Raw genomic sequence first — 21662 nt, forward strand, 5'->3', positions numbered from 1 at the left:
CAAGAATGCTGTGTGTTAGAAAGGCTTTAGACATTTCCTTGGTTGTAAAAAGAAAGAGGGGGGTGGGATTTAAAAATTATTATTTTAATTTTGCCTCTTTCAAGTCTTCAAATCATTTATGTTAAATCTTACACTTTTAAGCCTTTCAATCTTTAGAATAAAGATAGATAGAGCCAATATAAAGCCTCATATAGGAGATAGTTAGGAGATAGGCTGCGTGTATTAGCCACTGTGATATGTTGTGTACATGACGCAACAGTATATTATCTGGACCCAAGATCTAAACTGGTATGGAAATGCCAATAATCCTCACTTTTTTAACTGATTGGGTTTGGGGCTTTTTTTGCTAGAATAAATTCAGTAAGATTTTTAAAATTGTGACTCAGAATCCTAAGGCATTTCTACTTCCTGAGTCAAGACCTGAAATATTTACCAAGATCTGCCTTACCGTAGTACATATATTAATCTGATCTTAAAAAAATGCAGAAGTTAGGAAACTTCTTGTATCAAAAAACCAACAAATACCCTTTACCATTTTGTCCCCTCACAAAACAAAATAATGTGAGATGGTTTGAGAGTAGATCTGAAGATTATAGAAATTTACCATGAAAGGGTTGACTGTTCGTTGAAGACTTTCTGATGTTTGATACAAATTTTTATTCATCATCTCCAGAGAATTATTCTCTGTGGTTGTGGTCAGGAATCCTTACTTAGCTGTAGACCTTGTAAGGAGGTCAGTAACAGTTCACATTTGTGGTGTTTCTCAACAAGTTTCTGTTATATGTACATTAGCAGGTAAGGGCTGGTATCTGCCAGCCAGCAGGGGCTGGAATCCTGATCCCTGCTTGCTACCACACGAGTTATAACTCACCTTTAAGTTAGGGAGACCTTGGCATTCAACAGCCATTTCAACAAGGATTTTAATAAAACAGTTTTAAGGTTTTCAACACATATGTGATGCATATTCAACTGAAATTTCTTTGCTAAGTGCCAAAGAGCAGGTTTTGTTTGTGGTCTTATTTTTCAGTTTGACACGACAGCTACAGCAGTTATTATGACTCGTTGTAGCACAAGGGGAAAGTATGTGCAGATGTTAAATGGTGCTGATATAATAGAGAGCAGGTAAGTAAGCATTTTTAATAAGACTGTATAGATGGTAGCAATGTTTCATAGTTTGTAGAGAATGTGTAGAAAGTAATGTAAGAAATGTAATCAAACCAAGCTATACACAAGTTAACAGCCTCTATTTTATTACCTAAAAACATCTTTTGAACATCTTAAACTAAGCAAAAAAGTTGTAAATTTCTGCTGGAAGACTGAAGAAACTGAAATAATACATGTTGCAAAGACAAAAAGCAAGAACTGAACCAAGATCGTGTCTCTGAGTTTTTAGATTATAGTCTGGAAAATACCAGGCTACAGAATTCACTTGACATGAACAGAGTATCAAGAGAAACATGTAGGAAAGTTAAGACTTTAAAGGGTTAAACATGAAATTTTGCTAAAGTTTAAATTTTCAAATATATTCAAAATACCAACACTGTGCTGTGACTTTTAAATGTATTTGAACATTTAAAGCTTTATTTTCTAAAGAATGTGGAACTTACAGTTGACAGGGTTTTTATTTTTGCTTGCTGGACATTAAACCATAATAACCAAATTATATTGTTGATTATTTACATGTTCTTTACAGTGTTCTGTTGATTTTGCTGCTTAAAGTGAGCAGTTGACAGGAAAAAAAAAATAAACCCAGAAAATTGTTGTGATTTGGGGAGGGTTTTATTTTCTTTTGGGTGCTTTTGCACTACTAATTGGTAAATGTACTTACCTTTTACTTTTTTGTTTCACTAGCTTGCACAGGCATCTTGTTGAGCACTTGAATGCAGAAATAGTGCTGCGTACTGTCACAGATGTCACTGTAGCTTTGCAGTGGATACGATCAACATTCTTGTACATTAGAGCCTTAAAAAATCCAACTCATTATGGTTTGTTGGTTGTTTTTTTAATTTGTCTAAGTTATGACACTAGTATGTGTTAGATCCGTGTTGTTTCTTTCAGTTCTTTATACGCTGTTATTTCATAAGGGCTCGAAAACAAGATGTGTAATATGGCTTGTGACTTTTTAGGAATAGTTTCAGCTGCTTTAGTAATAGGAGTTTCAGTATGGTATAACATTAAAAAAAATATGAAGAAGGCATTTACAGCTTCTCAATGATCTATTTCTTTTGAACTTAATACCCTTTACCATGTACTAATGCAATATTGAGCCATAATGTACTTTTCAGGGCTGATTAGATAACATACTGCTAAAAAAAAACAACCCAACTGTCTAATTTTTAATAGTTTTTCTAAAATTAAAGATCAGTAACTTTAATGCTGATGTCCTCAGTTTGTCTTGCCCAGAACAGCCTCTTTGTCCCCAGCCCTGACCATGTCTTTGTTCCTGGTCACTTGCTCTACACCTGGTTTTGTTGCATTCAGGTCATTGGGCATTTGCTGGAGACAACTTTTTGTAACGATTTATAGATGGGACTGGCACACAGTACATCTAGTGCTTGAAGGGATGTTATGATTTAGGTGGATTCCTGTATTCTAAAATAGGAAAACTCAACATGTGAAGTTCTGACATTTCTGTAACTTTTAGGACTCTAATATTTTACATAGGGGAATATCTGCAGATTTTACCTATATACATTTGCTTTAACAGTCACCTGCTGATACTTAGATACTTGTGCTACATAAGGCTTTCGACTTGTTCCTAGTATAATGAATAAAATCTACCAATCTGAGGTATTCTTCTGGCTCACTAAAATCAGTAAATCAGTAAATCAGTTTTGATGAGTAAGGATATCAAGGAGGAGTATATCATTGTATTAGGTTAAAAAGCATTTTGTCTTTTCATGAAGGTTTTTCATCTGGATTGGATAAAATTGGTATTGAAGCAAAATTACAAGGTAAGTGGCTTTAAAGTTTTTGGGGGTGAAATGTTACATTTTATGGCAGGGTCATCCATGTATGTTATATTTACATTAGTTTTAATAGATTCATTCACAGAACAAATGTATTTTACTATGTTGTGTTATTGATTTTATTATAATACTTTCAAACCATTATCACGACGTTTTGACTGGTGGAAGGGTTTTTCTTGTGTAGAGAAAAAAATACCTTTACCTCTCTCATCTCCATATATATACTCAGAAATGGGTGTGGAGCAGAACACTTACATTTTGGTTGCTTTTCCTTTGATGGATCTCATTTGCTTTCACTAATTTCTGTTACCATACTTGCCAGTTTCTGAAAGAACTTTTTTGCATCTTCCCTTCATCGTAAATTTAGCCTTGATAATAAAGGACATAAAATGCAAACATCTTCACCTTGTTCAGAACCAGTTTAAAATTAGAATTATAGGATCATGGAACGGGTTTGGTTGGAAAGGACCTTAGGATCATCTAGTTCCAGCCCCCTGCCATGGGCAGGGACACTTTACCCTAGACCATGTTGCCCAAGGCTCTGTCACCTGTCCTTGAACACTGCCAGGGATGGAGCATTTACCACTTCTTACTTCTCAGTAAGAAAAGTTACCTAGTTCCTATGTTCATTCAGTTGTTTTCTACCTTTTCCTGTCTTTTTGCTCAGAACATTTCTATTTTTGGCACTTAATGGAGCATGTTACTTCCTAAATAAGCTTTTATGTGAGAAGGCATGGTTTGAAATCACCTCTACATACAGTGCTAGAGTAGAAGACTTATAAATACTTTGTAGGTGTGGATTATATTTCTTTGAAGTACTCTGATCTTAAAAACCTCTTTTTACAGTTCTTGCAGAAAGTAGCTCCTTTGCCCTGCACACATGAAGTATTTTGTATTCATGTATGTAATTATGTTCTCATACATTTCACATGCAAAGTGAATGATTTCTGGTTACTATCACATTGTTTGAATATGATTTTTGCCTGAGAAAGAGTTGTGCTGTCCTGTATCAGTATCTTTCAGTGAACTTTTGCCAGGCAGAAGTTAACCACCAGCTTCAGCAGAAACAGTTTCGTATTCCAAAACGTTTACCTGATTCTATGGAATTAGTTGGGTGTGCATTCAATGCAATTTGATAATGTTTCTGGTTTGTACATAGTTTTTCTGCATATACTAAACCCCCATATATTTTCAATTTGTTGGTAGAACTATGTTTGAAGAACTTAAATGATTTATCATCTTTTGATTTGATCAGGATGGATGAAGAAAATAAATTCAAACCAACAGGTAACACCTTTTTAAAATAAACTGATATTCAGCAGTGATGTTGAGATTGTAGTGAACTACAACAGGTCACAACTTAATAGGACCCATTAATAGAAGTACAAAAATGTAGGAGAGAGTAGAATCTGAGAGATTGTTTGACTAGAATATATGAACATATATATGAATATATTTCCTTAGCAAGTCATGGAAGTTCATTCTCTTAATGTTTATCCAGGAACAGATGTGTTGTTGCTGGTAAATTTGCTGCAGATTAGGAGAAAATTACAGAAAATTATCACAGAATAGTTGAATGTGACACAGTGCAAGGGAGGATGGGTCTTATCAATACCTGCTGTTCTCTACAGTCCTCTGCTAGAGGCTTCTCAGCAACCACAGTTCACATTCTGGTATATTAGTGTGAATTCATCTTCATCGGAGAAAACTGTACCTGGCACGTGTTTCTTTCTGCCACTCTGTGATGGGGTCAGTAATGTCCATCAGGCAGCTGGGGGCAATAATATACTGAGTCAGTGGTGGTAAAAGTCGTAGACCCCTCTAATAAAAAAAATCATTTTGATTTTGTGATTTTAAAAATACATGAAAAACGTTTGGCATGTTTATTTTTTTAAGGTATGTTCTTCTTTTACAGAGACTGGAAGATTAATGGCGTGGTATTATATTGCATTTGATACAGTGAAACAGTTTTTCACAATTAAGGGAACAGAGACTTTAAATGAATTGGTAATATAACTTCTAAGAAAATTTACATATGATCAATTGATTTTAAGCAGATTCAAAGATAAGCAGTTTTAATTTAAACAGCTCATGCTTTGTCTATGTAAAGTTTCAGAGACTACATCTAAATAAATTCCTTATGGAGTATTTTTAAAGCTTTCTACTCTTTGAGATCTTTTGCTTTCAAATTCTTTCTACCCTCACCTTGCTTGTGAAGATAAAAGTTGCTGAAGCTGTTCTCTTTATGTGTCACTGTATTGTATTGTGACTTAGTATTATGTTTTAGTGCCAAAACAAGCTGCATGGAGAGCACATTTTGCTTTTAAAGGAATGTTGCTGTCTTTCTGGTTTAAGTGATTTTCCTCTCAAATAAGAGGTTGTTATTGACACTGTTAAGTCACAAAAGACATGTTGTTTTCATGCAAATACTATGGCAGAACAGATTGGTCATGAAAAAATTGAATGCCTTTTCTCCTAAGGAGACTGCTTTGTTATGAAAGTATGAAGAAACTAAACGAAATACATAAGAGGGCAAAAATTACTTATAGTTGCCTTTATATGTCATGACATGTTAGCTGTGTGGTTGATTCTGGATAACTTCAATTGGGATAGTAATCTAAAACCAAAGAAATCTTCCCATTTAATAGCCTTAATAGGAAGATGAAGTTGGTCAGCATTAGAAAGAATCAACTGAATTTCTTTCCATGGCATAGGGTTGAGACAATCATTTTTTTAAAAAGCTTTTTATTTTTAAAAAGAAGGTAATTGGAAGAAGTGGTAGAAAAATAACAAAGAAAAAGAATGAATAAAAAAATTGTTACAGATTACAATGATCTCCAACTGCACAGAATTTCTGGATGTCAAGTTGAGAACTAATGAAAAGAAAATACTGAACACATTGAATAAAGACAAGGACAAAATAACTATCAGGTATAAAAAATAAGTACATTGAACAAGGAAAGTATATTTTTAGTAATAAATAAAATGAAGAGCAGAAAATATGTCTATTTTCATTCATAGGTTTCCAATGGAGGGGAAGATAAAAACAAGAGAAATGAAAATAAACTGGTAAATATTATATTGTTTTTTTACTTTCCATTGAAAAGCTGTCACTTTAGATGCTACAGTTTGCATCATTTGCATTTCATTGTTTCTATTCGGAATTGTTTTCAATAGAAAGGTTTATGTTGTTATACTTTGCTTACAGTATGGTTTATATATCAAAACAGTCTTCCTTTTTTTTCCAGTCTTATTCAGGCTCAGCTTGGATGCATTCCTATTCAAGACTTTACTTTGACACAAGATACTGGCAGAATATTTAGAAATGGCTTAAGAGTCACTAGATGTATGGTGAAATTTAAATCTTTTTTGGTACATATAATAATAAGCTACATTTTAGTTGATTAATACAAGTCAATCTTATTTTTACAGGGTTAACTGACTTTCTGGCATCATGTAAGGACAACTTTTCTGCTTTATTAAACTCTTTGATTTTAGCAAAGTGTTTCAGATGCAGACTTTGGGAAAATTCACTTCATGTGTCTAAACAACTGGAAAAAATTGGTAGGTAGTAGTCACATATTATAAGAGTGAATCCAAGAGAAAATCAAGACTCAGAATTAGCCTGCTAATTTTTGAGTTGTCTGCATACATAATTAAATGAGTCTCCTTACTACTTACTTTCCACAATTGAGTACCACAGTTGTCAGAATAGTCTGTCTTCAAAAGTAATGCATTCAGTAATCTTCCAGGCTTTCAAAGTATTTCAGAATTGTTCTTCTTTCTTAATGTTCATCTCAGTATCTTGGGCATAGTCCACATTTATGTGATTGCATATCTCTAACTTATGCCTTCCTTTCCAAACAGCTTTTACTATAGGTCCTGTAACATGTATGCATAAAAGCCTTTTAATTTATTTTGACCTGGATAGGAATCATGAAATAGAAGTAGTTTACTGTGGATGAGGTGCTTACACACATGAGGATCACAAGTTTCTTCCTATCACTCTATTCAGTTAATAGATGAACTTCTGGCTGGAAGTAGAAACTTGTCATAATTATTTGTGAAGGAGTTTGGAGATTTTGGAGTGCTCTGTATTACAAAAATGTAGTTATACTTGTTTGAGGTAATAGCATAGCTTCCTGATTTATGACTGATCTTATAATTTCTTGCTTTTAGAATTCACTGCAGTGTTCTCTATATTTCTTCTGTGAAGACACATATGTTCTCTACAGAAGAGCACAGTATAGAGATCTGCAAATTAGAGAATAGCTAAACCAGGAGATCCACATTGCACAGTACATTACAGCCTTGCCAGCCCAGGTGCAGAAGCTATATAGCTTCATTCATGTGGATTCAAAGGAAGGGACAGGGCTTGTTAGCTTGTGTGCAGCATGGTACAGTATGATAGGAGCCCATTTCCACCACTTCTGGATCTGTGCTGATGTGCACATGGTCATCCGGAGGGTCTGCCTCATGTTCAGCATTTCTGGGGGTTAGGATCAGTGGAACAAACATGGCACTTACAGTGTAGTCAAATCCTTTCGTATACACTATAGTGAATAGAAAAAAGACGGTTTATTTTTCTTAATAATAGAAGTGCTACATATACACATCTGTCCTGCTGGGGTTTTTTTGCTATCATTGCTCTCCAGCATATGTTACAAAGAACTGCTAACTTTCACAGTTCCATTTGTTCCACTCACAGGCTTCTTGTGAACTGTTTGCTGAAAGTTCACTCTCTTCTCCTGAATCAAATATTGAATCGATGCCTACATTAGTATGTCTGATTCTTGACTTCTCTCATGCTATGGCTGCTAAGCCTATTTTATGTTGTTATGAAGTTAACTGCTTGAGCACACAGAAATTTATTAAGAACATGTAACATATTCAGAAATTCTTGATTTCTAAACTCTTATCTCAATATAGGGCTTTTAATCTTAAAAAAAAGCCTTAGTAATCTGTAAAAGCCTTAGTAATCTGTATTATGATTATGATTATTATGTAATCTGTATTACTCTTTTATGAGAGTGACTGTTCTTTAACTGAGATTTGGCCTTCCTGAGGTTGAGGGTTCAGCTGAATTCTTACTGCTGTTAGGTTTGTCCAGTAATGATACTCCCTCTTGTTTGCTACACTTGATTTCTGTTTGCTTGTTCTGACAGACAGGTTAACAATCACTTGTCATGTAGGATTTTATCACCTTTCCTACTTATTCAGTTTGATTTCCACTTCTGTTTTTTTTAATTTCTCAGAAATAAAGAACAAAAAGAAAGGCTTATTGTGTTTCTTATTCTCTTCACTGGCAAAACCCTTCTGCCATTTTAGGAATTATGACAAAAGAAGTAGTATTCAACTTCATTTATAAAGAAACAAGGCAACAGCTTTAACTGAAGTAGCTGCAGTAGCTGAGACTCTTTGGACTGTTTGCAGAGCTTTGGCAAAGGAGAGGGGAGGTGGTAGAAGATGCTTTCCACCGCTCAGAACCAAAACATATTCAAATATATATAAGAGGACAAAAGGTCTTCTGTTTCTCAAATTGTTACATTCTTGACTTGAAATGAGTCTTTTCTTGTAAGATTGCAGTAATGTCTTCCAAGAAGCAACTTAAGTCTTTTGAGATGTTTCCCAATTAATGCTCAGATCTCTTTTACTGTTCCTACAGAATTACATGGGAAGAATCCACATACTCATTCTTTTATCAAAAATTATTGTAGTTATTGTAGAAGGCTGTAGTGTCAGGTTAGGGAAATGCCTTCTTCTATGCTGTGATGACTTTAAATCTCACTGGAAGTTTGAAAGAACTGGGAATTATGGAAAGAGTAACAAGATTGTATGGAATTCTCTGCCAGTTTGCTTTTGTGGCAGATATGCTAGAGGAAAAATTTTTGTTATATCTGCAAAGTCTCCTAAAAGATTATAAGAAGTACTTATTTTTAGTGTATTTTATTATTAGCTTGCTCAAAAGCATTGAGATCCTCATGACTTTAACATAGGTACATAATTCCTTAGGTAAGGAAAAATATTCTGAGACAATGTTGTATGATGTGTTTTTTTTTTCCATGATATCTATGTAGACATGTTTCCTGGCTCTTGCAGAAAGTGATCTAAAATCCAGTTTACTCTAGAAAACTTATCTTAAAGTTGTCAGTGTTGAAATATTTATTGTTTTCATGTTTGATTTATATTGCATTTATTTTTACTAATGGATAAGAGAAATTATACTAAAAGCAATCAACTGGAAAAAAGTTTAGTGAGGTACAGGGCAGTAAGCTGGGACAAACATACTATTAAGTGATTTCTGCTTTGGTTTTACCTGCTATAATGAAGCTGTTGAGAACAATTTGAGGTTAGTAATGGTCATTTAACAGCATAAAACTTCCATTTTCCCCAGGTGTATCACTTGCAAATGCTATGGTGAATGCTGGGCTGACATCATTTAAAAAAATAGAAGAAACAAATGCAAGGGAACTTGAATTGGTAATTGATTATTTTGTATGAAAATAAGTATAAGGAAAATAATGAGTATTAATAATGTTACCAGTAAAAGTGGTATGATTAATATGTATTTACTATATGATTCTTAGCAAAATTGAGTGGTTTAGAATAATAGACTCATAGAATAATTTGAGTTGGAAGGGACCTTCAAAGTTCATCTAGTCCAATCCCCCTGCAGTGAGCAGGGACATCTTCAACTAGATAAGGTTGCCAGAGCCACGTCCAGCCTGGCCTTGAATTTGCTTATACTGGTGAATTAGAAACTTACGTGGCTACTGCTGTTTTTCCTTGAAAATACGTATGATGTTTTATTCTAGCAAATTAAATGTGGAAGATTTCACTGATTTGGCTAGGTTGGAAAACAGTTGCTTAAATCTGTAGAATTTCATCATTATATGGTTTGAAACAAAAAACAATATGTATTTCCCTTTTATAAGTGTTAGAAAGGGAATACATATTTAGAGTTTCTCTTCATGTATGTTAATTGAGAATCCTGAGTTTCCATAATTGCTAGTTTTAGTTAAAGACAGTCATAAAACAAAGTTCTCAATCATCTATAAAGCACTTCTTCTTTTACGGAAGTTAGACCCCAGGACAAGTTCTTTAGCTTTTGGCTCTTTTTCTGAGGAAACTCTTTTTCCAGTGTTCTGGAAGATAAAACAGATTTCTAAAGGAAATCGATCTTACTTGGGTTTTTCTGTTTTGGCTTTAGGAATCTGAGTTCTCTTTTCTGCCTCCTTCTGCAGTTTTCCTGTCATTTGTTTTATTTTGATAAAAACAAGGGCAACATAAAAGAGTCACCTCACATAAAACCTGAGTAGTCAGGTTCTGAGGTTATTGGCTAGTTCATTGGCTGTTACCTGAAGAGCAGTGGTAGCAACATGAAAAATACTGGAATTTTCTTTTGGTTCTGTTGCTACAGTTGGCACTGCTGACAGGAAAGAACCAGAAGTAATAAGGGCTTTTGTGGACAGTGTAACTACTCTGGTGGCCTTGATTCCTTGCATTTACATTTCTCTTGGCATCTCTGATCAGCTGAATTTATCAGAAATTAAATTAAATCTTTGCAGATTTTAAACAGACATCCTCCTTTTGGAAACCAGATAAAAGAATCTGTTTTGCACCTTCCAAAATATGAACTTGATATTGAACAGGTAAATGCTTTTCTATTTAGTTTATTTTTATGCTGATATTATTAAAAAGAGCAAATACTGACTTTAAGAAGTTTTGAGCCTCTCCTGATAGAAGATAACACAATACTAAGGTCTCTGTCCACCTTAGTGTGTATAGTCGAATTCTTAAATATTGAAGGAGAGCCTTGGAATACACATTCCATGTAATACATTGGCCTCTCTCTCTCATTAATAGCATTTTATTTCCAGATGAACCAGTATATTCCACATTCTAGCATTATATGTAAGCCTGAGTTCTCTTCTGTCTTAGTGATAAACAAATCCTAGAGACAGAAAAAGCATCCATTTAAAAGTTACTGAAGAAGCATTAACTGATGTTTATTTTCAATGTCACATTTAGGAATACAGAGAAACACTAAATGGTTACATTAAACTAGGTGGTACCCTTTCAAAGGAAGGGTGCAGTTACATCTGCAGCCAAGAGCTTTGCGGTTCTGATACTCATTTTGTCTTTAAACAGATCACACAGCTATGCTACCTTTCTGAAATGCAAAATTATAACATAGCTTTAAAGTGTCTTATGAAGATACCCTTGAAGTTAAAAACTCAATAATGTGTGAAATCCTATTGTTGTAACAATCAATTCTATTTTAGTTTGTCGTTTGACATAATACCAGATGAGTACCTCTAAAGTTATTCTCAGAAGGAAGATTTAGCAGTTAAAAGTATCTTTTAGAGGAATGTTGTGATGTCAAAACACACCTAGGGTTTCCTCTTGTATCTTTTTGTTTGCACTGAACAGAGGAGAATTTTTTAAGGGCTTAATGTAGACTGTCTTTTGCTCTCAGTACTTAATCAAATTTAGAATATTCAGCTACGGACAAGTTAGTACTGTATAACAATGTCTCAGAACAACAAATGAACATTGTACTATAAATTGAAATTGCTTGAGTTTGTGTTTGTATCAACAGTCAAAAATCTATGGTAGAGCACATATGTTACTTTGCATTTTTTAGCAGTTATGTCTTCTTCTATATAATTTTTTCCTAGCTTCCAAAATACAGTGATACACTGGCTGAAATCTTAGTAACCATCAGATTAACAAACTATGAGCAGCTACAAACAAAGAGAACAGCAACAGACTTCCACTATGTTACACTGGTTATAGGAGATGCTGACAACCAAGTCATTTTTAATCAGAAAATTATGTATGTATTATCGGGGGGGTTTGCCTCACATCTTTTAAGGCTGTTGGCTTTTAATCCTTACTGTGATTCGTGAGTTTTCCATGAGTTTTTTGTATTGATGATAAATGGTACAAAATCACTGTTTATCCTACAGCATTTTTTAGTCACTGTTGTCATTTAAAACGCTGCACAAGACTCAAAAGTCTCCAAAACATGCCAGTGTGCTTGTCAGTACAGAGTATATGTAAGTATCTGTACCAGACTGATGTCATATTATGGCAGTCGTAATAATTTCCATATCAATATAAACCATAAATACAAGCCTATTTCAAAAACACCTTCTCAAGTTGTTACTTACTCTTCATAGCTATATTTCTTTAATTATATCATATTGTCAAAATTTTTTGACTCAGAGATGGAATTAAATTCTCCAGCTAGCTTAAGGTATGCTTGGAGCAAATGGGAAAGGAGAAACAACACCTTTTGCAACTGTGTGACCTTCACATGAGTTCTTGCTGAAGTCTGGTACTTTTGGCAGAACTGAAACTTACCTGCAGGATCTGGCTTTCTTATGACCATGGATCATGTATTATTGTAAGGTTATTTTTAGGCCACTTAGCAAGCAAAATCCAAGACCTAAGACCAAAGAAAGGCTCTTTCACTTGGTTACAGATGTCATAGTATACAATCATGTTTTCACTGTCCATGCCTAACAAAACTTCACTGATACATTACAGGGATTCTGTGCTGCTGAAAACTGGCAATTGGACAAAGAAAATTGAAGTGAAAAGAGCTCTTAAATCAGAGGAAATTAGTATAAATTTAATTAGTTCTGATTATGGTAGGTTGGTTGATATGCTTTTAACTTAAAAGGAACTGCATCGCATTTTGAATAAATGATTGAAACACTTTATATCAAGCCAAAAATTACAGTAAAATGAACTGATCTGGAAACAAAATTGTATTACATGAGTATTACCTAACAGTCCTAGTTACATATCTGTTTTGTTTACTAGTGTATTAATGAACTGGGAAACATCAAAACTGTTACTGGGAGATAATATTTTACTCTGCTACAGATTAGGATTCTTTTTTGCCCTTTGTCTTGAACTTGAATTAACTCTCAGTTGGGATAACCTATCATTTTGATAAGTTATTTATGCTGGGAGGAGCTGTCTTTGCGAACAGTTAGGTTTTGCATTGTGATAGAAAAAGTATTAAATATGGATTCATCTTCACTCTAATAGCAAGACAGTTCTACAGTGGAAAATTTTGTCCTTTAATGTGTGTAGATTTAAACACGGGTCCTCTCAGTGTCAATCACCATTATATTGGCAGTGTAAAGCCATAGATAAATGTAGTTTTAAAACAATACAGGAAAAAATCTGTTGAAGGGACTAATTTTGTTGCTTGTCTAGTAACCATGTCTTTAATTCTGAAAATGTTTGGGGTTTTTTAGTCTTGATCAGAAAGAATCCATTCATATAATAGTGTGCTTTTAATGCTACCTTAATAAAGCTCCGTGATCCTTTAATAACATTTATACTCTTTAGAAAACTGAAAGTAATCAGTAGTTTAGAAAGAGTTTGTAGTGCTTTTAAATATTTTTGTCATTTTCTTTTTTTTCTAAAGTTGGCCTTGATATACAGCAAGCATATACAGCCTTTTACTTAACACCAAAACCAGTGGGAAGTAAGGTGGTTACAAATCAAAACCTGCAGGCCAAGTCTTCACTTGATACGTGTTATGGCTCACCACAGAGTCTGTCAGCAGCAAAAGTAGATACAGGTAAACGGTCAGATCATAACATCTGGCTAATACCAAAGTCAACAAAAATTGAGGTTTGCTTTCAGTAGAGAGCTACATCTTTACCCACACAGTTTCTTTCAGACGTATAACAGAAATACACTGGCACTGCTTCCACTTCTCAAGTGCTGCAGTGCAATTCTTTCATGAATTTGAAAATAAGAAGAATTCAGTATTTGGTATTTAATATTATAATTTGAATGTGGGAACGTGTACTGCCTCTGTCAGTACCACTGATTAATATTAATATTGTTTGAGCAGCCCAAAGTTTTATTGAAGGCAACAAAATTCAAGTGACCCAGATTACTTCTAGCCTGTCTTTTACTGCCTGAAGTACTCTCTCAACAATACATATGAAATAAAAAATTAGCATTTCTGTATGTATCTAGGAGACAAATCTAAACAAGAGATTACTTACAAGAAATATGGAAACAGAGAATGCAACCACCGCTGTAAAAACAAAGATGTGTGTGGACATGACTGCTGTGAGTTTCCTTAAATCTACTATTTCTGTTAATTTTAGATAAATATAATCTAGAATATCTTAATTTATAGCAATAGTTATACTAACAGAAGCAATGTGTCAAGAGAGTCAGGCCTCAGCTGCTGTTATCATGCAGTCATAAAGGCAGGAATAACAACTTTTGTCTTTTACACTTTTATAGGAACTACATGATTAGTAATACCTTTCAGAACATGCAGCATCTTATTAAAGAGCAATGTAAAGCCTGTTACACTTTTATATAAATATAGGTGTGTTATATTTTTTAAGATCTTTTATTAGAACATACTAAACTTAGTGGCAAAGTTCCCATTGATCTGAGAAGAATTAGGATTTATCACTTCTAAATTAATCTGAAGATTATTTTAATTCCTTTTCTTCTCAGGTAAAATTGGTGTACCTGCAAAGTCTGAGATGAATGGAGATGCAAAGTTTTCTTTGTACCTAGCTGATTTAAGGAGCAGGAACTCAATTTCATGTGTACCCCCAGTAAAACGGTTAAAGGTTCATTTGAATACAGTTAGCCATTGAATAGATTTCTTTTAATCTGTTATGTATTTGTATGTATTGTTTGCTGAGAGAATTTTATAACTAAATATGAACACTCAAGTTTGTCTTTTCTGTGTGGAATGCAAAAAAGCAAAGAAGTATACAGGTACCAAATGTCCAGGAATCTTTGAGAGGTTCTGCTGCTGTTTGGAATACTTTAAACGATCCACTTCTGTACATGTACTCTTTGGTTTTACTTGTATTGCATTTGATAGATTGTGGTGGGTGAGGTACAGAGGCATCACTGGAAGGTACTGTACTCTGACGTGATCTGGGCCAAATATGACCTGAATGAAAATAAATAGTGGTATTTATCAGAGTAATGCTACAATGAGATCTTTTTGCATTGACAGGTAAATACACCTATTATAAAAGAACAACCATGTTAGTTCTTAACCTCTGAAGAGTTTCATGGGTTACACTTTTTCCCTTTGAAAGTACTAAACTAGTTCTTTCTGCAACAAGAATGGCATTTGAGATATTAGATTGTTTTATTTCCTCCTTGGTTTTGTTTGCTTGTTTGTTTGCAATAGAGAATGATTTAGCCTGTAGCTAATACAGTTGAGAGTTAGTGATAACCAGTCTAACTTTGCCATGGTGCTTGGAGAACTCCACTAGACACAAGTAATTCAAACCTTTTTAACTGATTATGTTAGATAAGCAAACATCAGATTTTACATATGATCTTTAAAAATTTTGTTAACTTCATATAGTATTAATGATGTCATTAAAGTTGTTAAAAACCAATGGTTTTCAATATCTTTACATCTTAACAGTTACAATAATCTGCTTTCTTTAGATGCAGATGTTAAATCAAACTCAAACTGTGGATCTCAAGCAATTTGTTTTTACACCTAAATCTTCATTGCCAGCATTGCTGAGGTACTGATTAATATAAGTAACAAAAGAAAACTGCCTTATTTTAGATAATATTAAGTTGTAAAAACTAAAACCTGTTTTCTGACTAAAAAGATTTTGCAATTTTCTGCTACTGTTTTACTGGCATGTCAGTGATTTCTTCCTTTTATTTTAATAGGTCTAGCAATGGACAGTCATCTTCATTACCTTCAGTGACCCAGGCAGATCATACTAATAGCTTAGGGGGATCTCAGAAACAACTGCAATCCTGGAACTATGGGAAAAGTAGTAAGTTATTGCTAATGTTTGAAATTATGATTTTTTTTTTACTGTTTTGATTTGAATGTATTTGTAAATTCAAACTTGCTGAAATCACTATGACAACCAGTACAACATTATAGAACACTGAATGCATAGGGGAGATATAGTGGTCTTAATTGGGTTTCTTTCTAGTATTGCTAAGAATTTCTAATGTGTATCTAAGTGTCTAAATGTACCTTTAAATAAAACAGTAATGACTAGATCAAATATATGAAGTTCTAAATCTGTAATACTTCCTGAAAGGTATGACTGTAATATATTTCCACTGAAGCCACTTGCAATACAAGAAGTATTTTACCACTATATGTATATATTTTCTTCTTTTCCCTTTCTGCTGGAAGAAGTTAGTAAAGAATGAGCTTTTGTTTGGTAGTTGACAAAATGTGACCATTCAGTAACTGAGTTCATAATTAGTAAAACATCCTTACCTGGAAAAAAAAAATCTATTTCTTCTCCACTGGAAAGGCCACAAATCTTTTTACACATGGTGTTAAATGATTTGTCTTCATTATCAGTGTATAACTATGATGTTCTCACTGTGTGCCTTTTGCCTTTGTATTTGGTGACAGCAGATCTGTGTGAATGAAGCTTTGATTAATTTGGCTATTAAATAGCAGTTCCAATGTTTAAGTCATACTCAGACATATAAGAAACACTGTGTGGAAATGAATGGAAAATTTTCTTTTAGTCTGTACTGCTTTGAGTGTTGGTAGCTATACTGAGTAATTTTAACACCCTTGTCAACAACGACAATGGAACTGAATGCACCCTCAGCATATTTTACGACAGCACCAAACTGTGTGGTACAGTCAACACTCTGGAGGGGACGTGGAAGGGATGCCATTCTATGGTTCTGTAATTTCATTTTTGCTAAATATTCTGATGATGGGATTGTAATCCTAATCCTGTTTCTTTAATGCTTCATATTTTCCTGCAATACTAATTTACCTGCCATAGTTGTTCTCTAGTCTTAAGATGGAAGACTGTTGCATAGGTGTATCATGGTTTGCTGGGGGGAGAGAGCAGGGTGTTAATGTATCATATGATTGTGTTAAAAGAATAAAGTCATGGGATGACTGATGGATATTCCAGTATAGCTATAGTCTGTGCTCAAGAACATCTTGAGGCAAATCATACAGGATCAAGGGGATGTAGAAGATATTGCTGACTAAAAACCATCTAACCATCTCCGTTGAATAGCAGCAGAAAAGCCAGCCTTGGCCAGATTGTTTGGGCTGGCTGAATTTTACAGAAATGCACCAAAAATAGTTCTAATAAAGGCATCAGTTCATATGATTTTTATAGGGTTAACTGCATCTGTAATATACTATCTTTTCATTTCATACCAAAAAAAAAGTGAGAAAGGTAATTACGAATATACAGTGAAATTATAGTAACCTAAATACGTAAAGTCTGTGTAACTGCAGTAATGCACTGTGCTGACTGTGCACATCCAAAATGACAATGGCAGTCCCTTCATGGTGTTGCCAATGTCTCTGGAACAGGATTTGTGATTTGAGCCTGTCCTATTCCCCCTCTATTGAAAGGGAGACCTGGGTCAGGATTTTTTAGGCATATTAGAGCCATGGCAACAGAATGAAGTTTCCAGCACTGTCTGATGCTGGAGGGTAGTTTGGCAAAAGAAAGATGAAAAAAATAGCAGAGAGAACGGCACTGGTGATGAAAAGAAATAACACAACAAACAAAAGGGAAAGAGTTAAAGGAGAAAGGAAAGTCATTTTTGCTACAGAAAAAAAAGTATTTTAAAACATTAACTCACATTTTAATTAAGAATTCTAATAACAATGCTTGAAAATGTGTTTGTCATAGTTGTTCTTAGGCATTAGATCTGTGTGGAGGAAGAGAGCATTGAGTGTGTTGAAAACTGGAGAGAAGGACAGACTGAATTAAAAGTACTAAGTTTTGAATCAGGCAATGCTTTTGACAAAGGCAAAGAATGATATAGCAGTGGTTTTCCTGGAATCTACACTGAGGGTGACTTTTCTCAAAACAATGCTGAGAAAAGTTGCATATATTAGTCCTCCTTTCAGTAGGTTGATCAAGTGGTCATAAACCAGACAGGTTTTGTTGTACTTGTCCATTACAAATACATTACAGCTTTTCCTTGGGAACATTCAGTGTCTGAGTGTGAGAAAAGCTGAGACAATGGCATAAAAAAAAAGTTTAAATCTTTAATGTGTAATACGATGGATGCATATAAAAGCAGATCTTGTTTTTCAGATGATTTCAATGTGGACTTTGAGCTGCAGGATGATATTTGGGGTGATATTGATGATGAGAAATTAGTACATGCTAGCAATTTTGACAGTAGAGATTTAGGTATGGTTTACAAAATTCTTTCTTTCCTATGCAGAAATTATTTTACAGGCTATTATTTGAGAATAATTTATTACAGTACACAATGAAGACAACTATCTGAATTGTTTTGGTTAGTTGACTTTACCACCAGGTTTGTTGATCTCCCTTCAATGTCACCTATATTGAGATAAATGTAGTACATAAGGGAGAGTTAAGAAAATAATAATATCTTTTCGATGGCCTGCAACTGCATAGTTATTATTTTATTTGACTGCTTATCTCTGCTATCTTTGCATTAGCTCAAAACCTACAGAAAAAAATATTTTACGTGTTAAGACATTTGTATAATTTTCAACCTATTATTTATCACATTATTTAAGATATTTACAGGGGGTTCAGCTGGTTTGTGACTCTGTTTTTAAACTTTCATTCTTACATGGAACATGGAAATATCTGCCTTTAAATTCCAGATGAGTGTGAACCAATTGGACAGTATATAAGAAGGAAAGCCACAAATGACATTTCAAAACAGTAAGCATTATATAATTTATTACAATTTTATTTAGTTAAAAATATCGTTTGTATTTCACATATAGCTTTATAATTAAATGTAGAGAAGGATATTCACTCATAAAACTGGGTGAAATTTCAGCTTTTAAAAGGTAGGAATTGTTGAATGATTTGATTTTTCTTTTTTTTCCTGTTTAAGTGTGAAGGGAAATAAATAGAAAATTCTGAACTGAAAAGTAAATAATTTTGCACTTCTGTAAAAATACTTATATTATTCAATTCGTATTTTCAGTTCATGCACACTACAAGATGAGACCAGTGTTCAGAACTCCACTGTTTCTGTAGTTAATAGCCCATCAAAAGTGAATTTATCTGCACAGCATGGAAATATCAATATGGTGAGTAACAATACTTTTATAAGAGAATTTCCTATAATTTCCCAAGTGTAAATATATTTATGACAACTGACTTCTGAGTCAGCTTGGACACAATGATTTTCTGAACCTTTGTGGTGTCCAGATATGCATGCATGCTGCATTCAGTGTGATATTCATGACACAAAAAAATTAGGACCTGAATTTACTTCATATAGCATGACTTCAAAACTCAGATTGTGATTCTGCAAGTTATTCAATATATAATTATATTTATAATGTGCATGGACCTTGTCAAATACAAGGATATCAGTATAAATATCTGTATTACATACTACAGCAGTCTAGTAGTTTCTCTTTTGGATTGCTATTTTAACCAGAAACACTTTTCACCATTTACACTGCAGTTCAGTTTTCAAGAGAAAAACTGTTTAAATCTTTCACAAGAGCTGGAAACTGCACAATGTTCTTCCATCTCAAAAAAGATCCCAGACTCTTCTAAATTCACTAGGAAAGAGGAGTTCTTTATTTTCACAGAACAGGAAAAGGAAGTATATCCCAGGTAATAAAAAGTTGTGTTCTTCTGTTGCCTCAGTGTTCCAATGCTTAGTTCCTCATGGAACACAGACTTTTAGGCAATGTGTTAATATATAACCTTAATTTTATGAACATGAATTTTCATAGTAATAGAGGCAATTAACTTATTTTTTTAGAAAGGAAATACTTTATTTTGCTTGTCTTGGTATTTCTTGAGTATTCTTTGTATAGTGTTCCTGATTACATAGGTTTTGATGTACTAAATGGTTTTGTTTGCTTCATATTCATTAGATACCTTCTTGATGATGAAATCAATGATGTCAAGCCCTTTCTTGGTATATTTGATGACATTTTGTAAAACATATAAACCAAAATACATTGTAAGAGTTGGGGAAAGAAGTTACAGTCACCTTTACAGAGGGAATCCTTCAAATCCAGTTAAGTGAATTATTTCTATTGTATACCTATTTACCAATAGCTAGATGGCTGCACAAAGTAGATGATAATACAATTAGTGTAGAATTTATGGAATTCTATGTATATTATCTTGTTTTGAAATGTACTTAAATACTCGTTTGTTGGCTTTGCTGCTTTTAAGAAAATACTGGAATGTGTCACAGGAGAATAGTTTTCAAACTGAGTGTGCTGTTATAAAGTGAAAAACACATAAGGGGAAGTGAGCTGTATGTGACATGCCCTACTTACAAGTACACTTTAAATGAATTAAAGGCTCTTTCCTCAGAAATTTCTTAATGCCTTTTGGTGTTGTCTTTCAGTTTCTCTAATGCTGATTTTGTTCATAGCAGTGTTTCTGTAAAAATAATTAGATTTACAAATAAAAGGAACAGAATGATAAGCTACTCTAGACTTTTGACAGTCTAAAATGTCTACAAATAATACTCAGAAGTTGTGTTTGCCTCTGCACTTCTACACCAGAGGTCATAAAATGGACATTTATGCATCTTAGTACAGTTTTAGGCAACCAAACATTGGATTTGGCTATCTTATTGTAACTCTATTTTTTGAACAGTAGACCTTGCAAGTTCAATAGTTAGAAAAATACATGATACTTCCTAAAGTCCAAGAAACTGCTAATTTTCACTGTTAATTATTCAAAATGTGTGGAATTAAAATGTTAATATCATGCCTGGAACTTTAGCTGTCTGTTCTTGCAACCAAATGCAACACTATTTTGCTGCACTACTGTTGTGTTTTTCTGAGCTAATAAAATTTTACTTGACTCTGATGTTTCCTTACACTTTTTATGTACTCTCTCCATATGAAAGCATGGACTAGCATAAGCAGCATCAGCACCCACCACTTGGTATGATTTTGACTGCACAAATTCCAACAGACCAAAGCTTTAACTCACTTTGCTGTACTTCAGATATTTCATTGCATCTGGAAGTTTGCAGTATGTCAGATCTCTTTTTGTCTCAATTGTTTTTTATATTAAACTTCCAACTAAGGTAACTCAGAATTACTATTCTACTACTATGTTTAGCCTGGCAGTCCTAGTTATATACTTGCTAGTCACCTCCCAGTTCTGTGTCAGGGTGAGATTTAAGAATGCAAAGTGCCAAATGTCATTTTAGGTGACCCAGAGAGTCTTCCCCTAGCTCCATCTACTGTGCCAGAGATGATCCAGATCCTCTACGGCATCTAAAATGTACTGGATGCTAATGTTTAAATACCTGATTCTCTCCCTCCTACTTGAAATATATGTTTGGGTTTTTTTCAATGTATAGTTCATATTTACATGGCATTCTTTAACTGCCTTTGTAGCCTGCCTTTCCCTGGCTCTTTAGCTTGCAACAACTAATTGAGCAGTTCCTCAGTTTCTTCATGTTGGCCAAAAGCTTTAACACAGCAACACAAGGCTGAGCCTCAAACATGGAAAAGAGGAGAGGAAGGAAACAATTAATGTTATCTTGAGATTATACATACTTTTTATCATATTGTCCTTATACAACTTGCAGCTTTCCAAAACCTTACTCACCTGCTGGTTGCTCAGGCCTCACCTGCAGACTGGGAGAGCTTCTGATGGCAGGTGCTTCACCTTTTCCTGCTGGTCTGCATGAAGCTCCTTCTGAAGGTTC

General features: G+C 34.0%; 1 protein-coding gene across 1 annotated transcript in view; it reads left to right on the plus strand.

The window, feature by feature from the left end:
• The window catches only part of HFM1 (helicase for meiosis 1), a 36532-nt gene extending 16611 nt beyond the window's left edge, over positions 1 to 19921 (plus strand). Inside the window, 23 exon segments of the mRNA XM_031053355.2 lie at positions 1028 to 1122; positions 1852 to 1985; positions 2907 to 2954; positions 4176 to 4256; positions 4885 to 4976; positions 5794 to 5900; positions 5991 to 6038; positions 6218 to 6315; positions 6402 to 6533; positions 9364 to 9449; positions 10538 to 10621; positions 11651 to 11808; positions 12525 to 12628; positions 13420 to 13575; positions 13983 to 14078; positions 14481 to 14599; positions 15444 to 15526; positions 15681 to 15794; positions 18048 to 18160; positions 18580 to 18673; positions 18945 to 19050; positions 19434 to 19588; positions 19855 to 19921. Coding sequence (XP_030909215.2) covers positions 1028 to 1122; positions 1852 to 1985; positions 2907 to 2954; positions 4176 to 4256; positions 4885 to 4976; positions 5794 to 5900; positions 5991 to 6038; positions 6218 to 6315; positions 6402 to 6533; positions 9364 to 9449; positions 10538 to 10621; positions 11651 to 11808; positions 12525 to 12628; positions 13420 to 13575; positions 13983 to 14078; positions 14481 to 14599; positions 15444 to 15526; positions 15681 to 15794; positions 18048 to 18160; positions 18580 to 18673; positions 18945 to 19050; positions 19434 to 19588; positions 19855 to 19921 — 2370 coding nt within the window.
• Positions 19922 to 21662: the final 1741 nt, after the last annotated feature.

This window comes from Melopsittacus undulatus, chromosome 6, assembly GCF_012275295.1.
Source record: "Melopsittacus undulatus isolate bMelUnd1 chromosome 6, bMelUnd1.mat.Z, whole genome shotgun sequence".
Classification (NCBI taxonomy): Eukaryota; Metazoa; Chordata; class Aves; order Psittaciformes; family Psittaculidae; genus Melopsittacus; species Melopsittacus undulatus.